Below are 23,496 nucleotides of genomic sequence, written 5' to 3'. Positions count from 1 at the left end.
CTAAAGAGGCTCAGGGTGCCACAAGGAATAAGCGGATGTCTCTGTGGAGAACAAAGTTGTTTTGTAGATGTTTTTGGTAACCTGGAAGGTATGTCCCAGGGAGGGCTAGAGGTGGGGGTTACCTCATGAGAACTGGACCTCACTGTCCAGGGAACACACATGGGTACTCATATACAGAAATGGTGACTTGTAGAGAGGGGTAGGTATGACCCTAGAAAGTGGGACGGTGTCTTAAGGTAGTATTGTATGTCTCAGGAAAGTGATGGAAGGGTCCAGCTAAGAACTAGTGGTTGCTATGGAGATGACATTTTCCTGACCCCAAGATCCATTGCTCCTCTACCTAGAGCTGCTTCCAGATCACATACATCTTCTGGTTGTTGGCTTTAGTGGACACCAGGGGGCAGTGTGTAGCAAGGCTGTAGGCCACACCCAATCCAGGACAATGTAGGATGAGGGCAAGGGACCTGCAGTGGGGAGTGGTGGACCTAGTACAGGAAGCTCCCACTGCATTTGCCTTCAATTGTGAGGACCTTAGGTATGGATTACTGTTGTTCAGGCCAGGGTTGTGCTTCCCAGACCCTGGGAGTAAACTGAGGCAGGCAGAAGGGGAAAAGTCAGGGCTCCCAGGTAGCCAGCCTCCCTTCCTTCTTGCAGGAGTCACAGCAGAGATTCCTCTTGCCCCTCCTCCCACACCTCCCCAATCACAGGCCCCCAGCTGCTGCCTGCCTTCCAGACCGGAAGGGAGTCTTTTCCTGCTTGTTTCCTGGAGCTGGGTTTGGATAGGGACAGGAAAGGCCCCGCCTGGAAGGAAGGAGTATGTGATGGGGGTGCAGCTGGGGGCAGGTGAAATGAACAGAACAGTGGGACCATCCAGATTCTTCCAGCTCTACTGGCCAGAGCTGAGGGCCTGTGGGAGAGGCAGGGACTCAGAGAAGGACACAGGCCCCACTGAAATAAGGAGGGGGACAGTGTACAAAAAAAAAGTTTTATTTTGGAGATTACAGAATGTGTGCCGTGACCCCAATTGGTTTCCATTTCCACCAGGATCTGTGGTGGATCTGTGGTGGGGATGGAGTGGGAGTGAGAAAAGGGGGTAGGGAGGGCAGCGGGTGGGCAGGGAAGAGGAGTGAGATGGCCCTTGAGAAGCTCATGCCCTCCTAGGCCTGGGCCTCACTGTCTTTACTCCTCCACACCACAAGAGTGATGAGGAAGGGGATGAGGCAGATGGGGGCTATGATCATGGCCAGGAGCACATCCTCCGGGGGGTCGGAGAAGGTGGGCTGCACCACGGAGCAGTTGGCAAAGTGGATCTGGTGAGTCTCAAAGATGATCCTTTCTGCCCAGGGATTGGGGAAGCCCAGGCCAAACTCCTCTGCGTTGTGCTCCAAGCAATCTCGCAGGGCACTATAAGGCCTGGGGGCAACAGAGGACTTGAGTGAGGAGGGGTGGTGCCCAGGGAGAGGAATGCCCCACACTCACTCAAGGTCCACTCCACACAGCAGGCCCAACCCCTGGCCTCAGTGCCCTCCAGCACTGCCCCTACCTGCTAATCGTGGCCCAGTCACACCAATCCTTTTCAAGAGAGTCCATATGAACTTTATAATACTCCCAGCAAAGTTGGACAGTTTTCACATAGTTCTCCTCCACCGTCCTCTCCCTCCCTGTAGGTACAGATGCTGCACAATGACCACACCCCTCCCCCCCTCCAAATCTTCTGGCCCAGGTACTTCCAAGGTGGAACCCTTGTCATCAAACATGGGAGCCCCTCAGAAAGTTTCCCTAGCAAGACACTTCTGGCTGAGGGGAGTCCGGGCTCAGGAATCTTTTAATGACTTCCATGCGCCCAGCACTTCCCATCCCAGCCTGACAAGAACTTCCACATACATCGTTTCCTGGGCTCTTCTCACCCACCTGTGCAGTGGGCAGGCCCACAGCTGGGCAGGGGCTTTGTAGGATGGCAGGGAGGAAAGATCCCTAGGAACCTCAGAGAGAAGAGAGGGGAGTTGAGTGGGGCAGCAACTGGGGTTGGGCCAGCCTGGTGGGAAAGGGACCCTCCCGACTGATCTGGCTCTCATCCTTGCTGGGGGGCCACCCTCCCACACCCTGGGTACCCACCTTCTGACTCCAAGCTCTCGCTGGTGGGAAGAGGCTGAGCCAGAGACTCCTGAGGCTTCAGGACAGCTGTGGGAAGAAGTAGGAGAGGAAAGTGGGGGGGAAGGGGGGCATGGCGGGGATCTGGGCAGTGGAGCCTGGGGGGGGGGCGGCTGAGACCCTCCTAAGTCAGGTCTACCCTGGAGGAGAAAGAGGGATAATCCAGCCCCCACGGATGCCTCAGTGGCAGGAAGGGAGGCGCTGGCACCAGCTCCTTGTCATTCACATCCAGGCCCAAAGCCCCCTCCCTCCTCGCCAGCCCCAGACCTCCCGAGCCCTGTCCGCGGGGCCCCGGCCGGCACCCCAGCTTTCCCCCAGTGGGAAGCGCTCGCGCTGTGCCCGCCCCGAGGTGGGGCCAGGGACCGTCCGAAGGACCGTGCCGGTCCCTACGTCGGTCCGCACCCGCACCCGGGGGCCCGTTCCGGCCTCGGCCGTCCAGCCCCTCTCCCCTCCGGGGCCTCCCGCGCCTCCCGCCCGGGCCCGGGGGCGCTGTGCTCACCGCCCAGCAGGAGGAGGAGGCGGAGCGCTGCCGGCAGCCCGGCGCGGGTCGTGGGGAGCCGCGGGCCGCCGGGGGCGCGCTCCGCCCGGAGCGAGGCCATCACGCGGCGAGGAGGCGAGGAGGGGCGGCGGCGCTGAGCCGGGCCCGGGCGGGGGCGCCTATATCCCCGGCCCGAGCCGCAGGAAGCCGCGCCGCTTCCTCGGAGGGGCTGGGACGGCTGCGGCCACGTGGGGGGCGGGGGCGACGCCCGGGGCCGGCGGGCTGGAGGGGGAGTCGCTGCCGCACCCGCGCCTGGCGCCCGCGGCTCCCTCCGCCTCGCCCGCGACGGCCCACCCTTTCTTCTAGCTCACCCTGCGGGGCTGGACAGCTCCCCTCATAACCCCAGAACCGGGATCCTTTTCCTGGGCTCGGCTGCTTGGCACCCAGGACTCGCTGGGGTCTCCCAGCATCCGGACTCTAGTCGCCCCCGCTCTTTCGCGGCCCGAGGGGTCGCGAGTCGCTATCCCAGACCTTGAAAAGAGGGAGGGGGCTGGGAGCTCCAAGGGCCTCTCTGCATCTAAGGCAGGCGGTTGGGGCTGTCCCCGGCCGTGGGGGAAGGGGCGCCTGGAGCTAGGCGGGGCAGCTCCGAGTTCCTTTTCCCTGGAAACACCCACAGATGTTAGCCTGCCTGCCAAAACCAGGGAGGAGAAGAGGGAGCCGGCCCTCCAGAGTCGGGCGGGCGAAGGCCTGGGGAGCCGAGTAGAGGGGAATCCAAAATCCAAATACCCTCCCTTCAAGACACCTCCTGTGGGGCCCAGACCCCACAAACCTGTTGAGTAGGGTGGGGGCAGGGGTAGAGGAGGACGCAAAATAAGATCGCTACATCTCTAGGAAGTCGGTGGCCACAACTCTTCAGGACCAAGGTTGGAAGAAAGAAAGGAAAAGTTTAGAACCTTCATGTGTGAGGTAGGTATGTACTTAGAACCATTTTACAGAGAAAGCTCAGGACTTGAGTTCAGTAGCTCTGGGTCCTAATTCTGTCTTCCAACCCCCAGCTATATAGCCCTGAATGACACATTTACCTTCTTGGCTACTCATGTGAAATAGGAACATTCCGCTCCTCACTAACCTGTAGTAAGGAAGGCATATATGGAAGGACATTGCACTCAGCAATGCTAGTTTCCTTTCCTCCTAAGTGACTGGGCCTCTAGAGGCCCTCATTTCTTTCTGCCACACCACAGCTGCCTCCACATCCTGGGCCAGAGCTTCATTAGCCTGAAGCAACAGAGGAGCCCAGGAGCTGGTTAACTCCCAGACACAGCTGTCAGCACCAAACTTTCCTAAATTACTCCCAGACACTGACCCTTGGACTCAGCTGCTGCTGTTGTCCCAGTTACTGAATCCTGCCCACCACAAATTATCTTTCATGATCGCTCCTAAAATCTTCATCTCAGGATCTTAGGCTGTTGGATCATGGGCACAGATAACCTGTTGTCCTCCTCTGTGGCTATGGTCTAGAGGCTGCTTTTGCAAGGCATCCAGTGGGAGAGGGGAGATGGCCCACTTGACTTGCACCCCAGAGTCCTCCTGGTAAGGATCATTCCCGCAATGCTGCAGAAAAGAGCCAGGCAGTCTCAGAGCCACTTCACGCTGGGGACCAAATCTATTCCTTCCCTCCTACTCAAGATTGCTCTTTGCAAGAAGGAGATTTCTGGGTGATAAGATGAGAGGAGAAAGCAAGGAGAGGCAGAAAGCAAAACAAGCCATTTCCATTGGTCTGAGGCCAGAGGAACATGAGCCCACTGTGAGTTAGGACTGGGGTTGGGGTTCAAGATTAAAGGTGACAAAAGCAAATGTTGGGTTTAAAATAGGACAGTATGGTATAAGGGCTTAAAAAAAATTGGTTAGGATTCTGAAGGCAGGTTCTACCTCTGTCTTGCTGTGTAACCTTGGGCAGGTTATTTCATGTCTTTGGAACTCAAATTTTTATATGTAAAATGGCCTTAGGATCAGAAAGTATAGGTAACCTGGTAGGAAATGTTATTCTTAGCCTAGGATTGGGGTTAACTTTGCATGTTAAGATCACCAAAGGAGAGCTTGTTATAGTCATTCCTGAACTCGAGTGTCCAAACCCTCCAGTTGGAGAATCTGAATTTTCTCTCCTCTTGATTTTTGTCTTCCCACATTTCCATACCAGTTGGATGTTTTTATTGATTCCTGAGAGCATCCTAGTTACTGAGGGTTTGCTTTGGAGGTCTTTGGAGCTGAACAGGGACTGGAGACTTCACCTTTCTCTTCCAAGTACCCGTAGGAGATAGTCCCATGATCTGCAGCAATGGGCCAGGGAAGGGCTTCATTAGGATCAGGCTGGCTCCTTCACGGGAAGTGCCCTGTTTTCTATCTCTGAGGGCCCTTACCTTCCATTTCTAAGCCCACTTATGCTTTTGCTATAAAAGTATACTTTTTAGTTGCAAGTAATACATGAGTATATGCTATTTGCTAGATATTTAATACAGAAAACTTTACACCTCCACTCCTGTCTCATCTCCCCACATATTTTGTATTTTCAAAAAAGCATAAATCAGATTTTATATCCCTATTATTCAATTACTTTTTAAAAACTTAATAATATGTTTTAGATATTTTTCCATGATACTACATACAGATATGCCTCTTTCCTTTTAACTATACACAGTATTGCCTTTAGTCTTTTTTCCCCTTATATCCAGTGAAGTCTAGTCTTTAAGGTCCATATACATTTCCTTATTTCTCTGCCTCCCACCCCACCTCCTACCACCCAGTACTTGGGAAGAGAGGGATCTGGTTCTGGTCCAGCTGGACATTGTCCTGATATTTCTGGCCCCAACATAGATTAGATTGATTCCTTCTGAACAGGGATCCTACTGCTATGTAAATTTCCCTTCTTGTTACAGGCCAAAGACCATCTGCCTGGAACAGGGGAAGAGGTGACTTGACCCTTAGAAAGAGTGCTGTTTCTAATCTTCAACCTCACCCCTACATACACACAAATCCAGAGCAATACAGGCGAAAGTAACAAATCCTAGGGCCTCCTACACCATGAAATTATATGTGGAGCATCCCGCAATTAGCATCTCTATAGAGGAGAGAGAACTACATGCTGGCCTCTTCCCCAGCTGTCTGCATGGGGGAGAGTCAGGGTCAGGGAAGCCAGAAGTTCTGGCTAGAAAGGGCTGGTCCTTCCTAACCAGAGAGAGGAGACAGACTTCATCAGAGGGAAGGAAGGGAGTAGGGTGAATTAGAGGAACTACAGCCAGGGAGCCAGCTACCTAAGGGAGGGAAGGAAAAGGGGTAGGGACATAACTATTCCATCTCTCCGCAGCCTTCTCAATGCGAGGATGATGGCACACCTTGTATGAGGAGCCTGACCACCTGTCAGAGGGAAGAATGGTTATTGGAGAAAACTGGCTTCTGAGCTGGTGAAAAGCAGAGAAAATGATCAAATTATATTACTCATCAACTGCTGGAGACTTAATACTAGCTAGCATTTATTGAACACTTGCTATATGCTGCATAGTATCTTTTGACACATGTGCTAAGTGCTTTGCATGCATGTTTTAAAGCCTTACCATCATAATATCAGGCTTATTTTCTCTTTTTTTTTTCTTTTTTGTTTTTTTCTATTACTTTTTTGATTTCAGCAACAGTGATCGAGAGCATAGGCTTATTTTCTCTATGGGTGAAATGGGGAACTGAGTAGGAAGTTTAAGGTCCCAGAACTAGTAATTGGCAGAGTCAGGATTTGAACCCAGGATAGCTTCATGCTAAGGTTCATTATGACTTATCATCTCCTTTCACAGCATATCAGAATACTGATTTCTTACTGGGTCTAAAAAGGAGAAAAGAAGGATAGAGATTTTCGTCTAGGACCAAAATGACTCCTCCCAAAATAGGAAGATCTCCAGACTACGTGCACACAGCCTCCTCCACCGTCCCTCTCAGACTCAGACTGGACCATGACATCACATGGTGGAGGCTGTTTTTCTGAAAAGAACCCAGACCAGATTTACAAGAATGATGCTCAGTGTGACTGAAGAGGACTGGAGCCAAGTGACCACAGCACACGCCCAGCAGTGCTGAGAACACTGCTAGTCCCTTAGCACCTGGGGCTGACTCATGGTTGCTATAGGACTCAATACCAGATGCCAGGATTGCTTTCTTTCTCCCTCCCTCCGTTCCTCAGGGTTGTCCTATGAAACCATCCCCTGGAACCCTTGGATAACGTGGGGTACTCATATTCATTTACCAAGCCCCAAGGATGACAGGCAGTATGCTCAATGCTTCCTGCAAATTGTTTCATTGAATTGTTTCATAACTCTATTAAATTAGGTCATCACAGCAGCCCACTTTACAGACAAGGAAACCGGGGCTCAGAAAGGTTAAGTAACTTTTCCAATGGGGAGCAACTAATATTGCCAGATACTCAGGTCTGCTTGATGCTGAAACTTGGGGACTTAACCCCTGCTCCACAATATCTGATGGAAACCAACCTGCTAGAGAGAATCAAATAGGAAAGGATGAGGAAGATGGGCCAGAAGGGCAACTAGACAGGGCTCCCTGTGGCGTGGCAGCGAGGGACCTTCCCACTCAGTACTGCCCCTTTCCTGACTGTGCTTGCTTTACCCAGTGACGGTATCTTTTCACATCCTTTCCAACACCTTAATGCATTAATGAATAATGAAAAAAGCCCAGGACATTATGAAATAAATCATTTTCTAGATCATAACAAGGATCCAATATATGTTAAGCAAATATGACACTAATAGGACATATAGCACATGTGCGTTTAACATGTGGTGTTTGTAATGTGAGCTTGAGTAATATTATATATATATATTGTTGTTGTTGTTGAGACAGAGTCTCACTCTGTTGCCCGGGCTAGAGTGCCATGGCATCAGCCTAGCTCACAGCAGCAACCTCATACTCCTGGGATCAAGTGATTCTCCTGCCTCAGCCTCCCAAGTAGCTGGGACTACAGGTGTGCACCATGACACCCAGCTAATTTTTCTATTTTTAGTAGAGGTGGGGTCTCACTCTTGCTTAGGCTGGTCTTAAAGTCCTGAGCTCAAGCGATCCTCCTGCCTTGGCTTCCCAGAGTGCTAGGATTACAGGGGTGAGCCACTGCGCCCAGCCACTTAAGTAATATTATAAAAGGCAATATTTTTCTTATCTGTAAAATGAGGATGATAATAGTATCTATAAGATATAAAGCACATAAAACGCAACTTGGCCCATAGTCAATGTACATTATTATTATTATTATTATTATTGCCTTAGCAGTTGAGAGCACACACTTTGGAGTCAAGTAGTCTTGGGTTTGACTCTCAGCTCCATTGCTTATTTAGCTGTACGTGATTTTAGGCAAGTTATTAAGTACCTCTGAGCTCATTTCCTTATCTGCAAAATGGGATTACTAGCATGCATCTCACTGAGCAGTAGAGATAATGTATGGAAAGCATTTGGCCCAATGCCCGGCACTAGTAAGCATGTGATAAATGGAAGTTACTATCATAATGTACAACACATATAGTTACAACAACTCTATTTCCAAGATATTCTGGGAGCTTTCCACTTTCGTAATTTTGCTCTTTTTATAACACAACACTCCTTTTATTGAAAGGAATACAGACTTTGGAGTCAGAAAGACCTAGCCTGTGCTTAAATTCCAGCTCTCCTTCTTACCAGCATGTGACCATGGACAATGTTGTCAATTTCTCTGAGCCTCAGTGTCCTGTAAAATGAGGATAACAATTTCTGCCTCCCAGACATTTTGCAAGGATTACATGGGATTCATACGCAGTGCAAAGTCTAGTGTTTATGTGAATGCTAAAGGCAATTTGTTAAATGTATAAATAAATGAGATTTATTTTTGTTCTTTTGGATATAGTATCATGGATATAATCTGTGAATGTGAGTACAGTGACCACTTCTCTTACTCCTAAATGGTCTCTGTAGCCTAGTATCTCATCCTAGCTACAGAGAGGCTCAAGGGGACATAGCATCATAGGTGTGGGGGACTCTGATGATAAGTCAGGGAAGAGAGAAAGGAAGTCACAGAACCAAGGCAAACTCCCCTTTCCTGTCTGGCTAGTATTTGTTTGTCTTCCACACTGGCCATTCCCTGCTGATATGGGGTCTGTCAGCTTTGATTGACATCTCTAGTACAGAGGAAGTAAGCAGCCCCTTAACTTTCAGGAGCTGTTTTCCTCTGGACTTGCAGGCTAGCGTCCCACTGGTGAGACTTTCTGGCACCACTGGTGAAAGCAGAAAGCCGTGGAGAGAATCCAGCATCATGATGTCAGAGCTAGAAGACCTCAGAGAAGGGAGGAGGCATAGTGGAGTGGTTCAGAGCATGGGTTGAGGGGCCAGAATGACTGAGCCCAAATCCTGGCCATATCACTTACCAGCTGAATGACCTGGGGCAAGTTCTAGAATCTCTTTAAGCCCTAGTTACCTCAGCTGTAAAATGGGGATAGGAATATTCCTGACTTCATATGAAATGAGACCATCCTTGTAAAATACTTAGGACAGTGTCAGGCACATAGAGAGTGCTTGGCATTTGAAGGCTGTTACTGTTTTTTTCTGGTTCTGCCATTTTGTTTTTACAGTTGAGGACCCCGATGGCCAGAAAGGAAGCACAGCTCATTAGCTGTCCACCTGAACAGAGCTACTTCCCAGGCAGGGCTGTGCCAAAGGCGTGTCCTGAGGGATCAGGTCCTGTATTAACTGTGCCGAGAGAGCAAGAACAGGCAGCACCACCCTAGCTGTGGGGTTGGGTTATGTACAAATCAAGGCAGGAATCCCACCCAAGTAATCCCCCAAAGAAAAACTCTCTTCCTGCTGGAATTATTTATTTTGTAATTAACAAAAGCTAAGGAAGCCCTTTCTAATATTTTGGCTTGGAGGCTCATAGTTTGAATTTATAATAGTCATGGACAAGGGTTTATTGTGGGCCTGTTCTTACTTGCTGAATTGAATGTATTATTATGATTCCCGAGCAACCCGAGGTCAGGAGCTAAGTACCTAAGGCAGAAAGCTGGGTTTTTGAGATCAGAGGACACAGTGTCCAGGAGTGGAGAGGCTTCAAAAATCAAACCATGTTTCCAGGCACTGTAATGTCCAGACCTAAACTCGCTTTGGGGCTGCCTTTGCCTCTAAGTGTTCAGGGAGGGGTCTGGCACTTCAGCTGGCCTGACCAAGTCCTGGGCAGCCAGCCCCAGTTTCTGGTGACCTTCGTGCAGGCTTTTAGGTTGTACTTTGCTTTGTTTTCTTGTTTGTTTCCTCACGGCAGGGTGGCTTTCTGTGCTTCTGGGTGGGAACTCTGCGGAGGGAGGATGGTTTGCTTCCATCTCCCCAGCTGTGTTTACACTTCCCTATCATGGACCATCTGGGCCCCAACCTTCCCTCAGTCCTCTGTGTCCCCTTTGAGAATTGCTATTTGATATCCCTGTGGGCATTACAAAGCAGGGACAGAATGGGCCAATGGGCCACCATCCAAAGGGGGCTCAGGTTAGAAGGGAGGAAGGAATAGTGCAGAATGGTCTGTTTGAATTCTGGGAAGCATCACCTCCTTCCCTTTCTACCAGAGGCCTGAGGACCAGCAGGGGACAAAAGTACACTTAGAACTCACCCATTGTAGAAGGAATAGAACATGTGACATGTCATTTCTAATCACTGGGTTGAACAAAATCTTGCTTTATGATGGGGATGTGAGTCCACAGAGCAGAGCAATCTTCCCTAAGGCTTCACTGGGGCCAGTGGTCAAAGAGATGGCATGTTAAAGCCAATAAGATTATGCTAAAATATAAGCAAATTAAAAAGGATTTAAGAAAATGGTCAAGTAAATAATGTTCTTCTTCTCCAGGGAGCAAGTTGAGCTGGTATTAATCAGTACACTAGCACTGCTGGACTCTCGGCCAAGCCCAGGAGAATGGCTGCCAAGGCAAATCAGGCATCAGGTTTCAGAAATTAAACACATAATTTTATTTTTCCGCAATAGGGAACTTTCAGAAAAAGAACCAGCCCTGTTAGGCTACTCAGCACACTCTGTCCAGTTTCTTTCAGCCCCAGAGACCTCCAATTTAATAGCAAGATGAACAACTAGGAGCCAGGAGTGACACAGTTATTCCTTTCTTCCATTAACTGCCTGGGGGTGGGACCCGGAGGAGTGGGGCAGGGGTGATGGCACTGTTTTTCAAAGGTCCAGTTGCTAAACACTTGCCAACAGTTTTTCTACGAATTTACAGGACAAAGACCTGAAGGGCTGGAAAAGAAAATGAATTGTAGAGAAAGAGCTAGCCAAGCAAAGGTTGGCTGATAGAGTCTCACTAAACAGCTAAGAAAGAGCCTGATCTCAGGAAAAATTCTGCCATCACAATGAGGAGGAACCAACTGGCAAACAAATTTTCCCCCAAGAACTGCATGCTTATTGGTAATGTGGAAAGCTGTTTTTATAATGCTTCATTGAACAAGGATTACAAAACCCTGTGTGTAGTCCTACGCCAAGTGGTGAATATGAAAGAGGAATACAGTGTGGGAGAGTACACGTGGTACTGGAGTTGAGGGGTCGAGGAGATTTGTGAGAGCTGGAAGGCTTGATGAGGAGGTGGAACTCAGATTCTTATCTACAACTTTGGCATAAATCCCTTCAACTTCCTTCCTTTCCACCTGAAACTATTTCTATAACCGTACTTTCTTTGTGTCTCTTCTTTTGTTACGTGGCATACTCCCCTAAGGCAGTGTTGTCCATTCCTCTGGCTTTAGTTACTATCAATATGTTATGTTGATGGCTCCCAAATGTCTCACTAGTATCCCTCCTGACATTCAGATCTTCTGAACATATCCCCTTAGATAACTCACATTCTTTCTTTCAACAATAATAATAATTATCATTATTTCTAGAGACAGGGTCTTGCTCTGTCACCCAGACTGGAGTGCAGTGGCACCATCATAGTTCACTGCAACCTTGAACTCCTGTGCTCAAGGGATCCTCCCACCTCAGCCTCCAGAGTAGCTAGGACTATAAGTACGCACCACTGTGCCTAGCTAATTTTTAAATTTTTTTGTAGAGACAGGGGTCTCCATATATTGCCCAGGATGTTCTCAAACTCCTGGCCTCAAGTGATTCTCCCATCTCTAGGGATCCTCCTGCCTGTACCTCCCAAAGCACTGGGATTTCAGGCATGAGCCACCATGCCTGGCCCACATGGGATGCTATTAAAACTGTGGAAGCTCAGGCCATACCTCAGACCAGTTAATCAGACTATCTGGGTGTGGGAGGCAGGCATCAGTAGTTATTTAAGCTTCCCAGGTGATTTCACTGTGAGCCAAGTTTGAGAACCACAGTATCTGGAAGGCAGCGGGAATGGCAACAAACATTACTGCAAATTACAAACATAAAGGAATATTTGCCTTGATTTTGTAGTTAATTGGATAGGGGCAAGGGAAAAATAGCAAAGTCAAAATTTTTGATATAAGGAAAAGAACATTAAATCTAGGATCCAGAGACCCAGGTTTAAGACCTAATAGAGGTTGGGCACAGTGGCTCACACCTGTAATCCCAGCACTTTTGGGATCACTTGAGGACAGGAGTTCAAGATCAGCCTGGGCAATGTAGTGAGATCCTGTCTCTACAAAAAATAAGAAAAACTTAGCTGGGTGTGGTGGTGCCCACCTGTAGTCCCAGCTACTTGGAAGGCTGAGGCAGGAGGATTGCTTGAGCCCCAGAAGTCAGAGGTTGCTGTGAGTTATGATCACGCCACTGTACTCCAGCCTGAGCAACAGAGCAAGGCTTTGTCTCAAAAACAAACACCTGACAGAGCAATATCTCATCTGTGTAAGGCAAGACTTTTAACTCCTTTATGCCAGAATAGCCTGGTGTGTCAACAGAAATCTGCCCTAACTACTTCATAGGGTTGTTATGAAGATTATTTGAGAAAAATGAACATTATAGGCGTTTTTTTTTTTGAGACAGGCTCTCGCTCTGTCACCCAGGCTAGAGTGCAGTGGCATCATCATAGCTCCCTGCAACCTCAAACTCCTGGGCTCAAGCCATCCTCCTGCCTCAGCCTCCCGAGTAGCTGGGACGACAGGTGCATGTGCCATGACGCCCGGCTAATTTTTCTATTTTTTGTAGAAATGGGATCTCGCTCTTGCTCAGGCTTGTCTCAAACTCCTGGCCTCAAGCGATCCTCCCACCTCAGCCTCCCAAAGTGCTACACCTGGCTTTTCTGATTATACACCTTGAAACAAAATCAAGATATTATTATTTTGCACTTTAATTTTTAATTTTTTAACTTTATATTTTGAAATAATTTCAGATTTACAAAAAACTGCAAATATGGTACCGAGTTCCTAAATATCCTTCATTGAACTTTGAAAGAAAAATAAAGCTTCCTGATCACGTGGTTAAGGTACCGTCTGCTAGACTGTCAATAGTAAAGTTGCTATTTTTTCCCCTTGCAACTAATAAGTATCTTGTGGGGAGATATTTTGATACGAGGCTGTCATGTTGAATCTAAGTGGCTGGCAGAACTATTGACAGAAATAGGGAAATCAGGCGTAAATAAAGCAGGGACATAGAGCCACAGACGGATGTCTGGGGTATTGGTAGGTGTGAGGAGGCATCAGTATGAAAGGGTTGGCTTCAAACGCTGAAGTGGGATGTGGCTTGTCACCAGCTCGTGGGGATAGTGCGACCGCTGGATGAGGTATTCAAGAAGATATTAGTGGCTCTGCGCAGGTTTCCCCAGAGCCTTTCGTCTCCCCTGACAGCGCCGGCGTCCGGCTGCACTCCTCAGGTTCCTGAGTCCGGACTGTTGGCGGCAAACCACAGACTTGCGAAGAAGGAAGTCCAGGCGGCCCACCCGCGGGGCGCGGGAGGCTCACTGCGCACGCGCCGGGAGACGGCGCGGGCGGGGCCGCGACGCGCAGGCGCCCTAGGGCCGGTCCCTGCAGCTCGGGATGGAGGGTGAGTGAGTAAACAAGCCCGGGCCGGGCGGTGGGGCCGGGCCTCCGCACCTCGCCGCCCCGGGCTTGAGAGAGGGAGAGGCGAAGGGAATTGGGAGGAAGCCGAGGGACACACTGCCTGGCTGGCCGGGGGTAGCGGCGCGCTCCTCCCCGTTCGGAGGGCTGGGGAAACGAGGTGTCGGGGCGAGAGAGCCCCGGGCGAGGACCGCGTCTGGCCGCGAGGGCGGTGTGTCCGGGAGGAGGCGCGGCGGGGGCGGGCCCGGGGCCGGGGAATCCCGTTGGAGGGCGGGGTGGGCCGGTGGGCGGGAGCCCAGCGCGGAGAGGGGTGGTGGGCGGTGGCACCTGCGGGGGCCCTTAGCGCGGTGGACTCTCGGCGACTCGGGGCAGTGCGCGGGGAGGGCCAGGGCCGGGGCTGAGCTTGCAGTGGCTTTGGGGGGTGTTGGGGAAGGGATAGGAGTAAAAACAGGGCCAGGGCGAGGTGAGCGTGGCTCCCAGGTCGCAAAGTGTAAGGGGGCACTGATTCTCGCTTTCGTGCAAGTGCGGAGTGAGTGCTGCCTCACATTTTGCGTCCTCGGACCCTCTCTCGCCTCACCCGAGGCGCAGCCCTAAGAGGCTTCTTCGCTACAGACTTGTCTCGCTCCAGTCCCTGCCCACCCCGAGAAGTCTCCCGAGGATCAAACGATATAAATGAAAGTGCCCTGAAGCAAAGGCAAAGTGTTATATTTGGGACATGCCTGTTAGGAAATGTGGAACAAACTTTTATTTTGGTAAAAAGTGGGCTACTGAGAAATTATATCAGGAGCACGGACGGGAAGGAATGTGGAAAGATGTGAGTGTCCCTGGTGGAATATTGAGGGTGGGCTCTTGATGATGGGTGAAATGCAGGATTGTAAATAGAGTAGCCTAGGTATGGAGCCTGGGGCTTGGCGAGGGAGGCCGAGGGAAAAGAGCCGAGGTAGATGAACAGTTGCGTGTGTGCAAGGATGGCATTAAAAGTGTGGGTCTCTTTCTCCACGTTTGCTGCCATAATACCTTTGAATAGAAAAAATCCCCCACCCAGTGCTTTTTAAGTTTAAGAAACTGGTTTTGAATGAAGTTTCCAGCCTGAAAAGGTGCCAACTCTATCAGAGATTTCTGTGAGAGCTTGTCTGTTTTAATCCTTGGCATCCCCAGGTTTGGCCTTAATAAAAGACCTTACTTACATAGGAGAGAGTGCATGTTAGGAGATAAGTACTTAAAAAAAAACACATAATAGAAGAAGGTACTATCTATAAAAATGTAGTAATACTACTGTCAAGGTTTATGCTTAATGTATGTATCACAGTGTGTATCAGCTCTCTGAGGGCAGGGATGTATATCTTCATTCACTGAGGTACCCCAAGCACCTAAAACAGTGCCCAGCACATAATACAGGCTCATTACATATTTGTGGAATAAATAAATAATGGGAAGATTTCTGGGACTGGGATCAGGAGGTCTTGATCCTAGTTTTGTCATCAACTGGCAGACTATTTATATGCTAACCACAGAACTTAATGCTAAGGCAGAGCTTTAAAACTCCCTGGAGTGGGCTGGGCATGGTGGCTCTTGCCTGTAATCCAAGCACAGTGGGAGGATCCCTGGACCCCAGGAGTTTGAGACCAGCCTGGATGACAGACTGAGACCCTGTCTTTAAAAAAAAAGAAAAAAAACTCCCTGAAGTGTAAAAGACTTTTTCATTATGGTGTTACATTAGTGCCCTTTGAAACAACACTAGAATAAGGAGCCTGGAATTAAAAATGAAATTTTACTCCCAAGAAGACTTTTGTGAGAAGGAAAAAGGTGGTGAAAATGTAGTCAGACTTGTTTCTCTTATACTTGCCTTTGAAGGCCTCCTTCCCACCTGCCAATCCCCGTCTTGCCAAGGCTGGACTCAAACTTTTGGGTCCAAAATATCCTCTTGCCTCAGCCTCCCAAGTAACTGAACTACAGGCATGCACCACCATGCCCAGCCTATTGTGCTGTTTTAAAAATGATTTAAATATTAATTTTATCTATTTAATTCTTGAGATATGAAACCTGGCTTCCTTAGTCCTGTAGGTAACCATTTCTGCCCTTGATTTGTGCCTTATATGAAACATGTGACAATTTATGTAATTAAGTATCTCTTTTTCTGACCTTGGATTAAGTTTTAAAAGTTTCTATATTGTTCACTAGCAACTTCCCAGAAAAGGTTTGAGGTGGCAACACTAAAAACACATTACATTTCTACATAGAATGAACTAAAGAGAAAAGAGAAAAAAACGTGGAGAAAGCTGAAGATAATTATACCAGATAGGTTGAGATTGAGGGGGAGGGTTAAAAAAAAGAAATACTACTCTTCTCCATTCTAGAAAGTCCTCTTCTTTTTTTGTTTTTTTTTTGTGTCCAGACTGTGTACATATTGGGTATTGGGTTCCTTCCTGTCTCATTTTAGTCTATCAGTCAATGATCAATTGGGACTTTAGTTCCCCAAACCCTAAAGTTATGAGTTACTTCATGGGTAACTGGAATTTAGTGCCTCTCGGTATGTTGTGTTCTCTGACTCATTTACCCTAATAATTTGATTCAAAATAGACTAAAAGGTCCTGTTTTATTGAATGATAATGAGCAGTCACTAAATATATTAATAGTACTGTATTAAGCTTTGTGCTAACGTAGTGCACAGAACCAGCCAAGCTAAGGCTCTAGCCTGCTAAGTGATTGCTTTAACTCTTCTAAATTAGCGTTGCACATCCTAAGAGCCAGCATTGGGTCTCATGAAAACTAATCCTACTTGGATTTCTGTCACGATTGCCTCCAGCGCCCATGGCCTGATTCTCTTAATGAAGCAGCACTTGAAAATATTAATGTTATAATTTTATTTTTTTGTTTGTTTTTGTTTTTTTGAGAAAGAGTCTTGCTCTGTTGCCTGAACTAGAGTGTTGTGGTCAGTCTAGCTCATGGCAACCTCAAATTTCGGGGCTCAAGCAATTCTCCTGCCTTAGTCTCCCGAGTAGCTGGGACTACAGATGTGTGCTACCATGCCTGGCTAATTTTTTTCTATTTTTGGTAGAGATGGGGTCTCACTCTTGCTCAGGCTGGTCTCGAACTCCTGAGCTCAAGCAATCCTCCCGCCTCAGCTATAATTTTATTTTAAATCAGAATTCAGGCTCACAGGTTCTTGTTAGTAAGCTTCTTTCTGTGTGTATAGTGCCCAGAAGCTCAAACTATTAAGAAATGTAAATACCTTGGAGAAATTGGAGGGTATAAATTTAAAATGTGCATAATAGATTCTAACTGAAGGATCTCTAAGGCTGTATACCACAGAGTTGATTTTAACCAGAGTGTTGATGAAATTGGTGATCACCAGAATGACTCAATTGTGTGTTACTAGACCTCTTTGTAGGAGTAGGTTCACCACTACTGTTCATGTTTCAGTTCCATTATGAATTGAAAAGGAAAGAGCAAGATGGAAAATTTAAAGATGAATCTATAGTACCATCTGCCTCCAAAGCCTTACTTACCCTGCTGGTTAATAAAATTATTATTCAAGAAAAAGTAGTAAAGATGTTGAACTTGCTCCTAAGACAAGAAGCTATTTCTGCAAAGGGACATCTTTATGTAGATGAAAGAATTTCATAGTTTGGAACTTTTGTATTCTGATCTTAATCTAAGATTAAGAACATCATTTCTTAAATGTTTTATCCTCAAACAACTTCAGTAATGTTTTCTCAATTCCACCTAGTGGAATTATCACAGCTCACTGTAGCACCTACTTCTGGGCTCAAGTGATCCTGATTCTCCTGTCTCAGCCTCCTGAGTAGCTGGGACTACAAGCACACAACACCATGCTGTTAATTTTTTTAAAAATTTTTTTGTAGAGACAGAGTCTTGCCCAGGCTGGTCTTGAACTCCTGGCCTCAAGTGATCCTACCTGCCTCAGCCTCCCAAACTGCTAGGACTATAGGCGTGAGCCACCCTGATTACTTTTGGTCACTAGTTTTGCCCTTTGTAGAATCATTCTAGTAGAACATCTTAAGGGGAATCATACAGTATCTAGTTTATTGTATCTGATTTCTTTCACTTAACATAATGCTTTTGAGATATATTGTACATGTACAGGAACTGTTCATCCCTTTTTATTGCTGAGTAGTAATCCATTGTATGCATATACTACATTTTGTGTCCATTAGCCAATCCATTGGTATATGTTTTGTTTCCACTTTTGGCTATTATAAATAAAGCTGCTGTGAACATTTGTGTACAGGTCTTTGTGAGGACATAGGATTTCACTTATCTTAGATAAATAATTAGAAATTGTATGCCAGGTTGTATGGTAAGTACACATTTAGCTTTGTTTAAAAAACCTGGCAGGCCGGGCGTGGTGGCTCACGCCTGTAATCCTAACACTCTGGGAGGCCGAGGCGGGAGGATTGCTCAAGGTCAGGAGTTCGAGACCAGTCTGAGCAAGAACGAGACCCCATCTCTACTAAAAATAGAAAGAAATTATCTGGACAACTAAAAATATATAGAAAAAATTAGCCAGGCATGGTGGTACATGCCTGTAGTCCCAGCGACTTGAGAGGCTGAGGCAGAAGGATTGCTTAAGCCCAGGAGTTTGAGGTTGCTGTGAGCTAGGCTGATGCCACGGCTCTCTAGCCGGGCCAAAAGAGCCAGACTCTGCCTCCAAAAAAAAAAAAAAAAAAACCTGGCAAACTGTTTTACACAGTGGCTATATCATGCTGAATTCCTACCAGCAATGTATGAGGATTCCAGATGCTCCACATCCTCACCAACAGTTGGTATTATCAATCTTTCTGATTTTAGCCATTCTAGTGGGTGTATAATAGTATTCCATTATGATTTTAATTTGCATTTCACTAATGACAAATGATGTTGAGGAACTTTTGGTGTACTTATTTGCCATTCCTTTATTTTTGCGTGTGTGTGTGAAGTGTCTGTGCAAATTTCTGCCCATTTTTTATTGCCTATTGAACTTATTATTGAATTATAGAAGTTGCTTATATAAAGACTTATTTACTTATTTTTAAATTTCTGGACCAAAACAGCATACATTTTAGAGTTTATCCTCAGTGTATAAATGAATGTAGTGAAAGGCTCTTAAGTGGTAGCTAAGTACTTAACTGGAACATAAGTGTAATTTTGCATGTGCAAGTACCTAAGGACTAGAACTAATAGAAATGTAAAGTATTTTTTGTGTGCCACTCCCTTTGCCTAAGATAAATGAACCCATTTCTCCAAACCTGTTCTAGTGAATGCTGAGTTTTTTATTTGTTTGCTTTTTTTTTTTTTAAGCTTTGACATAATAGTTGTTGGTTAGGGTCCAGCTGCTGTGAGGACCCATCTATGGCAGTATTTCAGGTGTTTATTTTAATTGTACCTATCTGTTCCACACAGTATGTCTCATCTTCCTCATACATTCTGTGGGGACTGACCAACTGCCAAATGAACTTTTAGAGACATTGAAGATCCATTAAAAAAATAAATATTGGCTCATGGACACATGAGATTCAAATATCACTTGAATTGTAAAAGGAGGATGTGTGGCTTAGTTTACATTGTGATTGGTTAAAACTCAGTGGCATTTTTATGTATATGTGTATATTCCTCTGGCCAAATAAAACACTGTAGTAAAATTAGAAATGGTGCCATTAATTGTTGGATTACTGTGATGTGTTTACTGTCATCTCTTTTGACAGACTGTAGCAGATCACATTTCAGTTGTAACTCCTTTCTTTATTTAAAATATTCGTATTTTTATGTGACTGTTTCCTCTAAGAAATCTACACACACACACACACACACACACACACCCACCCACCACCCCCCCCCCAGCAGCTGTGGCTTATGTTCTATTCCATTACTTGATCTCCATTACTAGCAACCTGCTCCAAGCTTACTATTTCAAAAAGAAAAATGAGTTCCAAAACCATTTTTAAAAAGAGGTTGTGATGTCTTACTGAATTGTCATCTATAACATTTGGGTCATTTGGGTCTCGGTGAGGGTAGCCTAAGGTTTGTGAGGGAGGCAGTTTTGTCCTTGATTTGAACCTTTTTTTTTTTTTTTTTGGTATTCTGGAGTGGACTAGTATTAAGCTTGTTCAGGGAAGAAATTATATGAGCAACCACTTAATGTTACATGTGAATGTGGTGTATGTTATTAAATATATAATTTTACCATTCAAAGAGAGTCCCTCTTTTGGTCCCATTCCATAGAGGAGTGAGAAGTATTTTAAAGATGGAGGAGGAAGAGAGATCATACAATTTGGAGGAAAGAAATTCAAGCCTACTTTTTTTTTTTTAACCCAGCATCTTAGCACGTTAGGATTCAAATTCTTAGATTTTGTTGTTGTTTCATTTCCTTCCCCAGAGAGATAATATTTAACTCAGGGGAATTCCATTTTTAATGGCTTGAATCACTTGATTGAGTTAACAGTAAACAGAGAATCTGCCTGCTTCTTTGCTATTCCTTCCTTCCTTTATGTATTCTCTAACATAGCATTAGATAGCTCCATTGGTTCTTCAAATGAAACATTCAGGTATATGTCTCTTAAAATCCATGTGCATGAGATGTTATAATCATAATCTGATTGTGGGTGTGTGTGGTAGTGGGTTAGATTTAGCTGTTTTCTTATTTCTGCCAATCATATATGGGACAAAACAGATCATTTAAAAATGGTTCTTTAGAAGAAATATGATATTCTACTCCAAAAGAAGAAAAACCTATTTTGTAGGAAATTTAAAAAAAACAAGGTCTGAGTCTGGGTGCAGTGGCTCATACCTGTAATCCTAGCACTTTGGGAGGCTGAGGCAGGAGGATCCCTTGAGCCCAGGAGTTCGAGGCTGCAGTGAGCTCTGATTGTGCCACTGTACCCCAGCCTGGGTGACAGAGTGAGACCCTGTCTCAGAAAACAAGACAAACAAACAAAAAAACCCAAGGTCTGCAACTTTAGTTTCTGTTTCACATTTTGGCTTTTCATAGCTCCTTATAATATTTTTAACAATTCTAAATGGTAGGTGAAATGAATGGAACTAGTTCTCTAAGAAACCTAAGTAGTTAATATAGAGAAAAAGTATCATCTTGTAGATTTTATTGAATTTTCACATTTATTTAGTGTTCTTTCTCTAAAATATTTGATAAACCTACTGGTGGAGCCTAGAAATGGGTTCAGAAGAACATCACAAACTTGGTAATTGTGAGAACATATTTATGCACATGACTGGAAGGATAAAATTTAATGAAATAAAGACCTCTTCCCAAATGGCCTCAAGTATTATTGAGACCTGACTTACATCCAAAAATAATGGTAGCAGAGACTTCAAAGTTTTCCTGGTTCTGGGGGAGAATCCTACTGAGGGTATCAGGGTCTAAATATGCTGTACTGACTTAATAAAACCACTGTCTATTCTCTTTTGAAAAGCTGAACAGCTTTTTTACCTTTGTGTCTTGCCATTTGTCTGAAGAATAGAGATATCATAAAACTCAACACTTCCCATTGCATCCTATGAGGTAGGTACAGTGTATTACAATAATACTACTTTAAAACTTTCAACCTTAATTCAAATGCTAAAGGAAAAAAAGTAATTTGCAGTGTTGTCTATTTCCATATGTCTTGCTGCTGACTTGGAAATGAGATTATGCTGTTGTCATATCCTACTTTTATTGCTAGGCATGTAGTAGGCAATTTGGCAGGTGTGGTTTTATAATGTGGTTAGGTCTTTCTGTGAAGCTCTTGGATATGAACTTGGTTCTTACTGACCCTTGTCTTACTCAAAGTAGTGAGCAGGCGTCCATATTTCCAAGTAATTCTTTTTTTTTTTTTTTTTTGAGACAGTCTCACTCTGTTGCCCGGACTAGAGTGTTGTGGCATCAGCCTAGCTCACAGCAACCTCAAACTCCTAGGCTCAAGTGATCTTACTGCCTCAGCCTCCTGAGTAGCTGGGACTACAGGCATGCGCCACCATGCCCGGCTAAGTTTTTCTGTATATGTTTTTAGTTGTCCAGCTAATTTCTTTCTATTTTTAGTAGAGACAGGGTCTCACTCTTGCTCAGGCTGGTCTCGAACTCCTGAGCTCAAACAATCCACCTGCCTCGGCCTCCCAGAGTGCTAGGATTACAGGCATGAGCCACCACACCCGGCCAGAGAACTTCTTGAGTGCTGAATTTAAAGTGAGATGCCAAGAGGATAGAAGCTAAGCTTTTTTATCTTATTTTCTTTCTTTATTTTTTTTAGAGACAGGGTCTCGCTCTGTTGTTCAGGGTGAAGTGCAGTGGCGTGGCATGATCATGGCTCACTGCAACCTCAAACTCCTGGGCTAAAGTGATCCCTGCCTCAGTTTCCTGAGTAGCTGGGGCTACAGGTGCACGCCACCACACCTGGCTGGTTTAGCTTTCTGATAATCAGAGCAGAAATTGCTGATGTGAAATCTTGTTTTACTTGAAACTTTTTATTGAACTCATACATTTGGGTTCTTTAAATTTATGTTTTAATGAGTAAATTTAGTGGGAATGAAAGCAAGCATAATTGACCATATTTTTTTGGATTTGAGGAGTGTTTCATTGCCAGGCAATAAAATGTTATTTCTTATCTCTTTTTGTCTTAGATTACAACAAGATGGATATACCAAATCCCCCAACTTCCAAATGTATCACTTATTGGAAAAGAAAAGTGAAATCTGAATATATGCGACTTCGACAACTTAAACGGCTTCAGGCAAATATGGGCGCCAAGGTAAAAAATAATTCCCAAGTGAAAGGTTATAAATTTCAATATATCAATCCAATGTCAGGGGTTGGAATTTTTTTTAACTCTGATTTTGAAATCTTAACCATCTTCCTTGGCTTTGCTAGGCTCTGTATGTGGCAAATTTTGCAAAGGTTCAAGAAAAAACCCAAATCCTCAATGAAGAATGGAAGAAGCTTCGTGTCCAACCTGTACAGCTGATGAAGCCTGTGAGTGGGCATCCTTTTCTCAAAAAGGTACTTCTGGGTGTCTAAGCTCAGCCTCCCTCTCCTCCTTGGGCTTATGTGTTTTTTTTTTTCTCTCTATTTTTGACCTATTAGAAAATAAGTAAGGATAATGCATATGGCTGTTATAGTTAACTTTGAATAATTATGATAGTAAATCTGTGGCTTTAAGAACAACCTTTTTACCTAATGTTCTCTGAGTTTTTCATAGAAAAACAAGACATTTACTGTCTACTTTCCTGGGCTCTGTGTCCATGCCTTGAAGAAACATTTTTTGTGCCTTGTTTAGTTCCTCATGTACTTTTTGTTTTGTTTTGTATTTTGAGTGTTTTTTTGGAGACAAGGTCTTGCTCCATTGCCCAGGCTGGAGTGCAGTGGTGTCATCATAGTTCACTGCAGCCTCTAACTCCTGGGCTGAAGCGATCCTCCTGCCTTAGTCTCCCAAATGGCTGGGACCACAGGTGTGCAACCATGCCTGGCTAATTTCCTCAAGTATTTTAATATTGGGAAAAGAGTTCCCTGGATAATGGACAGGAATATATTGATCAAAGGGACATCCCTTATTGTAAATTTTAAAAGTACATTCTAGGCTGAGTATTCACAGTCAGTTGCAGATCCTCATTCTACTCCTTCCCCACTCTCACTGCTGCACTTGACTAGTCTTAAAAGAATAAAATAAAAATAAAATTAAAAAAGTAAGTAAAAGAGCATTCTAGTTTCTTAAAGAGATGTTTTTAAAACATAAAAAGCAGATAGTGTATTGAGAGCAATTATCTTTCCCAAAGCAGAATATAGCTTCTATACCATTTTCCTTCCCCCTGTACTGTTCTCATTGCCTATGCAGCTGACTTGATGTACCCTGTCTTAAAGC

The 23,496-nt window shown here is 45.5% G+C and overlaps 2 protein-coding genes and 1 pseudogene across 3 annotated transcripts in view; 2 read left to right on the top strand and 1 right to left on the bottom strand.

Moving 5' to 3' along the window:
- Positions 1–971: 971 nt before the first annotated feature.
- RAMP2 (receptor activity modifying protein 2) lies at positions 972–2,884 on the bottom strand. Of its 2 annotated transcripts, XM_045526612.1 has the most exons (5): positions 2,651–2,884; positions 2,116–2,181; positions 1,912–1,974; positions 1,544–1,661; positions 972–1,413 (listed from the first exon to the last, which is right to left on the bottom strand). In XM_045526612.1, the coding sequence occupies exons 1-5, from the start codon at positions 2,748–2,750 to the stop codon at positions 1,158–1,160; spliced, it is 603 nt and encodes a 200-aa protein (XP_045382568.1). In that variant the 5' UTR covers positions 2,751–2,884; the 3' UTR covers positions 972–1,157. The 2 variants fall into 2 exon arrangements, with proteins under 2 accessions (XP_045382568.1, XP_045382569.1); XM_045526613.1 differs by lacking the exon at positions 1,912–1,974.
- LOC123621192 lies at positions 2,763–5,599 on the top strand (annotated as a pseudogene).
- An 8,003-nt stretch (positions 5,600–13,602) lies between these two features.
- EZH1 (enhancer of zeste 1 polycomb repressive complex 2 subunit) overlaps positions 13,603–23,496 on the top strand; it is a 30,232-nt gene continuing 20,338 nt past the window's right edge. The window contains exons 1-3 of the mRNA XM_045526608.1: positions 13,603–13,637; positions 22,262–22,389; positions 22,509–22,637. Of these exons, the coding sequence (XP_045382564.1) occupies positions 13,631–13,637; positions 22,262–22,389; positions 22,509–22,637 (264 nt within the window). The 5' untranslated portion in view covers positions 13,603–13,630. The remainder of the gene's footprint in view (positions 13,638–22,261; positions 22,390–22,508; positions 22,638–23,496) is intronic.

This window comes from Lemur catta, chromosome 15 (genome assembly GCF_020740605.2).
Source record: "Lemur catta isolate mLemCat1 chromosome 15, mLemCat1.pri, whole genome shotgun sequence".
Taxonomy (NCBI): Eukaryota; Metazoa; Chordata; class Mammalia; order Primates; family Lemuridae; genus Lemur; species Lemur catta.
The sequence above is the reverse complement of the archived record's forward strand: the minus strand, read 5'-3'. Positions and strand labels throughout refer to the sequence as shown.